This window comes from Cebidichthys violaceus, unplaced genomic scaffold, assembly GCF_023349555.1.
Source record: "Cebidichthys violaceus isolate CVI_PGR_0920_01 unplaced genomic scaffold, fCebVio1.0.p SCAF_3, whole genome shotgun sequence".
Taxonomy (NCBI): domain Eukaryota; kingdom Metazoa; phylum Chordata; class Actinopteri; order Perciformes; family Stichaeidae; genus Cebidichthys; species Cebidichthys violaceus.
The window spans coordinates 13011472-13021372 of NW_027176483.1; the positions used below are offsets into that span (position 1 = coordinate 13011472).

General features: G+C 41.7%; 1 protein-coding gene across 1 annotated transcript; it reads left to right on the plus strand.

The window, feature by feature from the left end:
- The first annotated feature begins 1169 nt into the window (after window positions 1–1169).
- prr5a (proline rich 5a (renal)) lies at window positions 1170–9848 on the plus strand. The gene is made up of 11 exons (XM_068723839.1): window positions 1170–1379; window positions 2698–2828; window positions 5323–5448; window positions 5549–5629; window positions 6176–6224; window positions 6339–6396; window positions 6505–6596; window positions 6698–6838; window positions 7234–7369; window positions 7469–7747; window positions 7830–9848. Exons 2-11 carry the CDS (start codon window positions 2698–2700, stop codon window positions 8117–8119), a joined length of 1383 nt encoding a protein of 460 aa, XP_068579940.1. The 5' UTR covers window positions 1170–1379; the 3' UTR covers window positions 8120–9848.
- Window positions 9849–9901: the final 53 nt, after the last annotated feature.

Genomic DNA, 9901 nt, shown 5'->3' on the forward strand with positions numbered 1-9901 from the left:
CTATGCAAATGTATCAGAATACAATAAATTACACTCATATTTTTCCATGGGAGGACCCCCAAACCCACTGAACTGAACAAACTAAACCAAGGTGGCAGACTTGTACTTCTTTCCAAAGACGCCAGCAAAATGAACGTTTTCCTTGTTAACTAGAAATGTTTACACATACACGTCACTAACCCACTACTTTTATTAGCAGCATCAAAGTTGTTGATTGCTCAAATATGCAGTGCAATGATATTTATGGAACAGGAAGATTCAGTCAAGTTTTCACAATGAAATGAAATTCATTCAAATTGTTCTTCTAATTTGGGAGTGGCTGTAAATTTATGATTTTGTTTTTTATTTTAATTATAGAAAGATTGGTTGACTTTTTACTTCCACTATTGACCTCACTCGTTTTCACTGCGAATACATTGTACAATTAATTATCTGTACAGAAATAAAGACTGAATCTTGGGTGAAAGAAACCTCCCCTTACTGTATATTTGGAGTATAGCCTATGGTGTAAATGTTCGCCTCTTTGATCCAATACGAGTTAAGATGATCACAACATACATATAAATGTCAAGATTGAGTTTTTTGCTCAGTTTTCACGTAAATCTCATGTATTGAAGGGTCAACTGAGATGTAGGCCGACTGTATGGCTCAGTTTTAATTGCTTTTTTTATGCCAGTGAAATTTCTCACGAGACCCAGTTATTTACATCACAGCCCATCTAAAATGGGGATTATCAGCCAAATGCCCGCGCCTGCTTTGACAGATGGCAAGACACCCACTGTGTTAAACGGCATAGATTGGGGTCAGTGTTGGATAATATGGGTTATCTATCATCCACTGTGTCGTACACATTTTACAGCCATGTGCATACAGGAGGCCAAAGCAACGTGGCACATGGCGTTTCTCCAATGTCTGCACACCTGCGTGTAGCTCCGGTTGTGCGATGGGTCAAGAAGAGTAGGGTTCATATGTGCCAGATAGTGTCTATGCAGGTTATGAAAAAATGTATGCAATTGTGTTTTTGTCTTGAATCCCAGTGATTCCCCTGTTTTGCATAAAGCTATAACCACAATGCGCGTCCGTGTGCTGCTCTCGTTCGCGTCCACGCGCCCAGGTTCGCTTTGCATCTCGTCAAAACAAAGCGGGGGCGAGCCATTGAGCGAGGGAGCGAGCGGCGCATGCTTCATGAATGAGTCCCCCTCTACAGCACAGCAGGTCGGATCCTTCATCCGCCTGCACCCTGATGCCCATTTGGGTGCGCAGACCCACGGGGAACAGTAGAGAAGCCAGCCGCTGATGAGCCCGGACAGTAAACACTTCGCACCAGTGCTGCATCACCGTTTCATCCCATCAGGAACAACACGATAGGATAAGGCACGGTGAGTGCGGGCTAGAGTGGGCGGCCGGAGGAACATGACATACGACAACTTTGTGGCCATTATCATCCAGTTTTTACCCAAAGGGGGACTTTATGATGCGTCTGTTCCAGTCTCTGTGTGTCCACAAGACAGTCACGTTGTTTACAGTGATACTTTGCCTCATTCTCCCGTCCACACAGGTAGACAAAATAGAAAACCCTCCACGTACGCACGACTGGCCGTGCATTCCTCCCTGTAGGATAAACGTGTGCTGTTGATTGTGTGTCCGGGCGACTGATTGTCGACTGATATATCGAATAAACATGACAGGGATAGTATAGTGGGATATCAACAGGCCAGAAAGGCAACATAGAGACTGATATAAATTCTAAGTGTTATCGAGCTGACTGAGGTCGCTTCTAAAAGAAAAGGAGGAGGGGTGAACAAAAGCAGAAATGCCCAGACTGGCGTGGCGTGGCGTGGCGTGGCATGGCATGTCGGGTAGACGGTGTGTGTGTGCAGTCTGTCGCTTCTCAGCATTTGGCTGAGATGTGATCTTACTCCTCTGAAACTGCAGACCTATTCTCCTGAAAACACACCACTCACCAATTGTATCATGCATGCATGGTGGCAGTGAAGAGGGGGCTCGTGTTGTGTCTTTGTCTGTAGTGACAGCCCAGACTGTTGTTCCCCCCTCTGACCAGGGGATGGTGCTTTACTATGCCCAGTATGTTTCTATGGGGAGACACCAAAATACACTACAATACTGAACTGTCGTACTGCCTTTGGGGCTTTTACAGGAATAATTCACACACACACACACACACACACACACACACACACACACACACACACACACTCTTAGGCTACTGTACATGCACACACATGCATTTCCCCTCGTTCTCTGATGCAATGTGTGTGTTATTGTGTTACGGTTGGGGCGTAGCTTGAGCTCTGATTGCAAAACACACTTCCATAGTGTTGAAATAACAGAATAGGGAAACAGAAAGGACCCAGCTGAATTCACACTACATCTCCTTTATGGAGGTCACAAATGTGTGGCTTAACTTTCTCCTGTGTCCCGGTGACCGTACGTGTTACTTTCATTTGTTTTGTCTGTGTTTTAGTGCTTCAGTGTTCCTTATTTCATTCATTGTCTCAAAGTGAGTGGTAGCAGGACTACAATGACTGTGTCCGGCCTTCAGACATTTTTTCACTGATGCATTCAAGCTGCTTAATCCGCAATCATGCCAGTTCACTTTATGAGCCTACGATGAGACTTTTACATTCAGTCCAACCTTAATAATCTTTTCTCCATCATCTCTCCTCTTATGTTCAGATGCTGGATGGACTCCGGCGGAGGCACGCCTCCCGGCCCTCCTCCCGACCCCTGTCACTCAACTTCAGCACCTTCTCTGCCCCTCCCCCGAGCCCAGACATGGACAGCAGCAGTGAGCATCCAATCAGGAGGTGAGGATCAGTTCCTGGGATTAAAATTTCACAACGCACAGAATCCTGGGAAATGCATGAAATATTCATTTACATGCATAAAAATCCCAACATTTCTTCTCCCAAAAGACTTAATTAAGGGGCTCAGCTTTGCTTGCAACACATGCTGAACTAATGATAACGATCTCTTGGTGGGATGTTTGTATGATGTACATCTCATCGGTTTGTACACTTGCTTTCCATGTTTTCTGTGTCTGTGTGTATGTGGGCGTGGAAGAGGGTCTGTTGTTTATTGCCCTGCTGTCAGCAGTGAGTTTGTGGGCTGCGTGGGTTTGAAGTCCTCATTGCTTTTTCAGAGTGCTAGTTTTCACCAGTACCTTCTGAAAATACTAAAACAGTGTTGTTGTTGTTGTTATTGTTTTTTTTAAACTTGCATTCTGAAGTGAGTTAGGATTTAAGAGGAGAGTTTGTCTCACATAGAGCTGGTCCGAGAAATTGATCGGGCTTATTGCAGATGTATTGTGTATATATATACATTTTTATAATATATATAAAAGTTATTATAATTATATGTTGCTGATTAGTAATGTGAAATATCTGTACTGAAATGCCAAAAATACGTTTTGATGTAATTTTGTTTACATTGTATTACATTACATTACATTTGTTTATTTTTCAAAATGTCCCGCTCTGTACATTTTGTGCATTAATCTGTAAATTATTATTGGCTGATACATTGTTATCAGTGAGTTTTAACATTTTGGGTAATACACGCTTTCACTTTCTTGACGAGAGTTAGATGGGCAGATTGATAGGACTCTCATGTCTGTACGGTAAATATGAAACTAATCTTTAAGTTTAAAAAAAAATAAAAAATCCATGCAAAGACTAAAGTGTAGAAGACACAGACAACACAGCGGTTATGTGCCAGACTATTTTGTTGTCGGGTGCAGTGACTCCCTGGAGTCTTCACTGGATTCCTGGGAATTTCACAGTGACATGACGTCACACAAAATAGTCCAGCTGTTCCAGTTTTTAAGACAAGCAAAACAACTGTTGGTTCTAGTGGCTAAGTGGCGAGCAGGGCCGCCTTTCAATCAGAGGGTAGGCGGTTCGATCCCCGGCTCCTGCTCTACTAGTCACATGTCAATGTGTCCTTGAGCAAGACACTTATCCCCAAAATTGCTCCCGTAGCTGCGTCTACGGTGTAGATAGATACTGAATTGTAAGTCGCTTTGGATAAAAGTGTCTGCTAAATGACTGTAATGTAAATGTAATGTAGCTTACAGAGAGAATGGTATCAAACTTCTCATCTAACTCTCGGCAAACAAAGTGAAAAGGATTTTTCCCAAAAATGTCAAAGTCAGTCATTATCTGTGGCCTACCAGCGCTGGCTCACAACATGAAGCACTGGGCTTCAATATGTCATTCATTACAGTTCAAACTAGGGGTGTTGCGATATACGGGTGATATTTTAAAAGGAAATATTTATATTATGTTAATAATACACATATATGTAAATAACCCAGCACCTCTTAAATCATGCTTTTGTAAAGTTATGGTTAGACTCTCTTTCCACCTCCCTACACTCGTATTTTGAGTAATTAATTTGCCAAAAAAGAAACAAAAACGCACAAGATGAATTTGACTGATCATTTTCATTATTTTGTTGTTTCTTTTTTTTCAAATGTTCTATAAATATCGCGATACTATTATTTAAGTTTAAATTCTTCTGGCCATGATCGTGTGAACATCATAGTGAATATTTCGAACAAGCTAATACATAAATGATTTTCCAACCTTAAAAGAGGAGAAACTGGACATTTACACTCTCAAAAATCAGTATCATTATCAGCTTCAACGATCCAGTATCAGTTGGGCTCTAGTCTCACATACTGCAGGAAAACCTTCTTTATTGTACTGCATTGTGTCACTACTTCCTATCCCTGTTGTTGTTGTTGTTGTTGTTGTTGTTGTTGTTGTTGTTAATAAGCCGAACAACTTCCTCCTCCACGTCCGCCTCCTCGCCGTACAGTGACAAGCACAACAAAGTCCCAACTGCTTCAGTCTGGTTACCCTGTAGTGCCTCTGGCATCTGTGCTCTGCATAAATATTTGTTTCCATCAATGGTTGTTTTGTACGGATTATTCCACTCATCAATGCATGTGCTATTGTTTCCTCCTCTTCTGAGACCTCAGGCAGAGCGGTGGCCCACCTCTCGGCTTGGCTCCACCCATGCTGCTCTTAGCGTGCTGCCCCTCTCTCACCATGCATCATTCTGTCCTACTTCTCTCCTCCTCTGTCACCGGCCGCTCTTTCTATTGTCATTGTGCTTTTCCCCTCTCAGCGTACTCTATCTCACTCTCGGATTCACACAGCTTATGTTCTCCCTTCCAGCTATCTCCTCTGGTTTCGTCTCTGTGTGTCAGCTCTTAGGCTGACCTTCTTTCTATAGTGTCCACTACTTAGTGCATACTCTTGTTTCTCTCCACTTCCTCTATATCTCCCTCATGAGGACTTTGCACCGGCTGAAGTTGATGAGCTCCCCCAGCCTCAGCGAGCTGGGGAGGAGCGAGAAAAGTTCCCCAGAGGACAGAGGAGAGAAGCAGAAGAGGGCAGGAGCCAACGCCACCTGGAACAGGTACGTCAAATACAATCAAGGTGAAAAAAATGTAGTGGCTAAAATGCATTTTAAACAATTATGTAGACAAATGTGTGTGTGTGCATGTGTTGTGTTGCAGTATCCACAACGCTGTCATAGCAGTCTTCCAGAAGAAAGGTTTGGCAGATAATGAACTCTACACCCTCAACGAAGGTGTCCGGTAAGTTTATACAGAAACAGCCACACTCATTCACACAGTACAGAGACAACATCCTCACTTTGCTGTGTATGTTCTTATAATGACTGTTGATGTCATTTTGTGCCATCATTTGTATAATTACTGTTCTGTCCTACGTTTGCTGACTGAACGTCTTCTTATGAATAAGTTTGTTTGTGTAAGTGTACTGTATGTTGGCCTGGGGAGTCATGTGGTTATGCCAGATATCTCATTAACTTTTGAAACCAGACCCATCACTTCTGTCACATCAGCCTCTATTACAGCCCAGTAAACATATTTCCATGTACAGAAAAGCCACGAGGAAAGCACAGGAAACTCTCGATTATAAAGCAGGAAAACAGGATGCTCAGTAGATCCTGTGATTATATTTCATGCAATTGCACAGTCACATTTAATGCAGATTAGTAATTCATTGTAGGTAAATACCTTATTCACACAAAATAATAGTTGAATACTGTCAATCTTCTGATTATGATTGTTCTGTTTAAGTCATAAAGTGAAGCAAAAGCCACACGTTTGTTTCCTCAGGCATCTGTTAAAGACTGAGCTGGGGTTTTTCTTCACCGAGTACCTTCAGGTAATACTCTTTTAATATTGAATAAGGATTGGGATTATGGCTGCAAAACACCATTCAGATAAGTGCTGTCTCAGATATTATCATTCAATGCCATCTTTTCACTGTATTTCACAGAACCAGTTGCTGACAAAAGGCATGGTCATCCTTCGGGACAAAATAAGGTTCTACGAAGGTAATGCTGACTGGATAAATGGTCTGAATACATTTTGTAGTGGTCTGTGCCTGTGAGTTAAGCTTGAATCAACTGTCTTTTTGGCTTGTTCCTGTGTGATTGATGTAGGTCAGAAGTTGCTCGACTCCCTGGCAGAGACCTGGGACTTCTTCTTCTGTGATGTTCTCTCAATGCTGCAGGCCATCTTCCATCCAGTTCAGGTGCACAAACATCTTAAGAGTCAGCTGTTTTTTTTGTCTTTGCTGCCCAACAACCTCAGTTAATCAACCTCGTCTGATTTCTGTGTCCTTAATGTGTGCAGGGTAAGGAGCCCTCTGTCCGACAGCTAGCTCTGCTTCACTTCAGGAACACCATAGTCCTGAGTGTAAAGTTAGAGGACGCCCTGTCTCGACCTCGGGCCCGTGTGCCTCCTTCTGTTACACAGATGCTGCTTATTCTACAGGTAGGCCTACGGGACAAACTTAATAGCCTGTTTCCTCACTCACTGGTTGCTTGTTCTTCCTGTTCCCAAACAGTTAAATTGGCACCAAATTATGTTTAGCCAACCACTATCACAGATAATAATTTCTGTCTAATTTAAATCTAATATCGTAAATACATCAGACTTAATGGCATAAACACACCAAGGGCATAAAGTCTTAACCATAATTTAATTAAAAAATATATAGACATTTTACAAAATGTTTGATATTTTTATGTCATTAATGGCTTATTCTGTAAAAATTGTCATTTATTATTTCTCTCGTGGTCTTGATTGCACCAAGCGCACAATTTTAGTTTAGACCAACAGAAACAATCTACTGTATGACTTCGATGTCTGTCTCTGTCTGTTGTTAGGGGGTCCACGAGTCACGCGGTGTGAACGAGGACTACCTGAGGCTCGAGTCCCTGATTCAGAAGGTGGTCTCGCCTTACCTGGGCACGCACGGGCTTTACTCTGAAGATGGTGCTGAGGCCCATTGCTGTGTTCTGGGTGAGCCCCTGATCCCAGAAGCAGAGTAATGATGCCATGTGTCTGACGAGTGACATAAATGTAACACCTTCCCAACTTTTTTTTCCCCTTGTCTTTCAGAGAAGCGTTTACCGTGGGGCTGGTCCAAGTCTGCGGATCAACCTTCTAAAAACCCTGTGGTACGATCTAAAAGCTACAATATCCCTCTGCTGCTGACCCCTGTGGCTGAGTATGACCCAGATGCCAGCTCTGTTGGCAGTGGAGGAATTCGGCGCCACTCGGCCTGCGAGATTATATCATGCCTGGAAGAACAAGGACTTGCCTACGCTGACTTGGCCTCAGGATCTGAACTGTCTGGCCCCTCCTCCAACCGGCTGCGTGTGGGCTCTCACTTCAATGGTATGACACAGATTAAGATGTCTGAAAATACTGAAATCATAATGTCATTATCCATAATAATCTAAAACCCTCTCATACACAGGTATTGTACAAGCGGGAGCGAGTGCCGTGGCCTTGCCTCTTTCGTCTCCTTCTATCCTTCCCCTTCATTCCTCAGGAGCTCTGCACGGCACTGAGGCCACAACAACAATGACTGATCTCAGTAAGGGTGCATCCTCCACGCCGCCCAGTGAATCATCCAGCCCTGAAACCATAATTGGACAAGTGCTCGAGTCTGCAGACTCCGACTCCGATGGGATATTTATTGATTTTCCACCTCACTCCTCAGAGGCTATGGGGTACTGCCGCGAGAGTAGACAGAGCACTGTGTAGCTGTGGTTGCCTTTAGGAGGGCAAAATATTTAAAATATTACAGCTACATTTCATTAAATTGGTACCATCTTCCTTTCTTACGAGTCTATTCCAAGTGCTTTCACTGATGAGTGGAAACCTCGCAGCTCTAAAATGTCAACTTTTTAAGAAAATATATTTGGTCCCACAACATACAAAGCAACTCCTAGTGGAATTATTAATACATGACTGAATGTTTTACCAGGTTTTCAACTTAAGGAAAATGTAGTTTTGACTTTATCCAAGCTTTTTTTCCTGAGCTTTCACATTTTTTCATAAACCCAAATAAATCAGATTATGTTCGTAAGGGATAAGTCTGGTGATATTCTATATTTCTCTTATTGACAAAAGAATCCCTTGAAAATACCAAAATCAACAATGAATTGATCCCAGGAAGTTTTGCCTCTGTAGCCAAAGCATTATTTATCTTGCCACTGCCACAGACCTCAGTTTTTGTCCTACATCTACTAACACATCCAACACCTGCCACACGATTCTTTATTTGGAGAAACGTATCCAGTGTAATTTATTTTGACTCAATCCCACCGTAAATACTCACCAGATCATCAGATGCTGAAAATAGTCCCCAACAAATGTACTATTTACTCATGTTATTTGTGCTAAAAACTACAGTACCAAAGAATTATTCTGCTTTCTTGAATTTGAAACTATTTATTTGTAATCCATTTTTAAAGATGTCTGTCTTTAGTAGAAATGAATGGGCTTGGGTCTGAGTTTCTCCCCCTTAAAGGGGTTCCTGTACCGATGTGAGGGTCCCGGGACAGAGGATGTTGCATGTGTACAGATTGTAAAGCCCTCTGAGGCAAATTTGTGATTTTAGGCTGTACAAAATAAAATGAATTGAGTTTCACAGACATGCAGGGGAAGTCAAAGTATTGAGTTATGGACTAACACATTGGTGGTTTTGGTCTTTTCATGAGATTTGTTGACAATATCAAAAATATACAATATAGTCGATATTATCGTTTAATCCATAAAGGAGCGTGTTAATCCTTCAAAAAAAATTAGAGTTCTGAGGTTTTCAAACAGCATCAGTTTCTTTCCTCTACTGAGGAGATGGCTGTTAGCAGCCACCATTTATCTGGAAAAGTGACAGAAACTTACAATATTTATCATGGATTTGTTTTTGTATTTGTGTATTTTGAACCTCATAACGGTTTTATATTTCGTGTTTATGTTTTGTTGTCTGCCTCTTGGCAGTAACACAATAATGAGGTCTTCTGCTCTCTCTTTTGTGCGATATCTTATGAAAATGTGGACTGTTGAATTGTTTTTTTATTGTCAGCGGGTGTCCTAGAGGTTTAATGCAAACATCTCTTCTTAGAGCAAACATCAGTGTGATCGCATTTGCTTTTCTGTGTTAGCTCTGTACAGTAAGACTTTGAGGAATGACTATGTTTATTGTTTACATTTGATAAAGACATGAACATTTTTGACTGAATGTCGTCTCACACACTGTATTTTGCACCACCACTACCTTGTAAATAAAAATGCATTGCTGGCTTTTAGGACAGCTAGATGGTGTAAAGTGAGCTTTTATCTTTAAATGGATTGAGATTTTAATAAGGGCTTTTTAACTGAATCTTTTTCAAATGATGTTTTACCTCAAGCGTTTTGTACTTTACTTTTTTGACAATCTATAATGTCTACGGAGTTGTACTTTGTATTAATTTGTTATACCAGCCCAGAAAAAAATAAATAAATTTGAATAGTATTTGAAAACACGGGTTATCGCCTTCTATT

Coding starts and splice junctions, on each gene's coding strand:
- prr5a (XM_068723839.1), top strand. CDS start 2,698: ATGCTGGATGGACTCCGGCGGAGGCACGCCTCCCGGCCCTCCTCCCGA. Junction 6,839..7,233: donor AGATGCTGCTTATTCTACAG/GTAGGCCTACGG, acceptor GTCTGTTGTTAG/GGGGTCCACGAGTCACGCGG. Junction 7,748..7,829: donor TGTGGGCTCTCACTTCAATG/GTATGACACAGA, acceptor TCTCATACACAG/GTATTGTACAAGCGGGAGCG.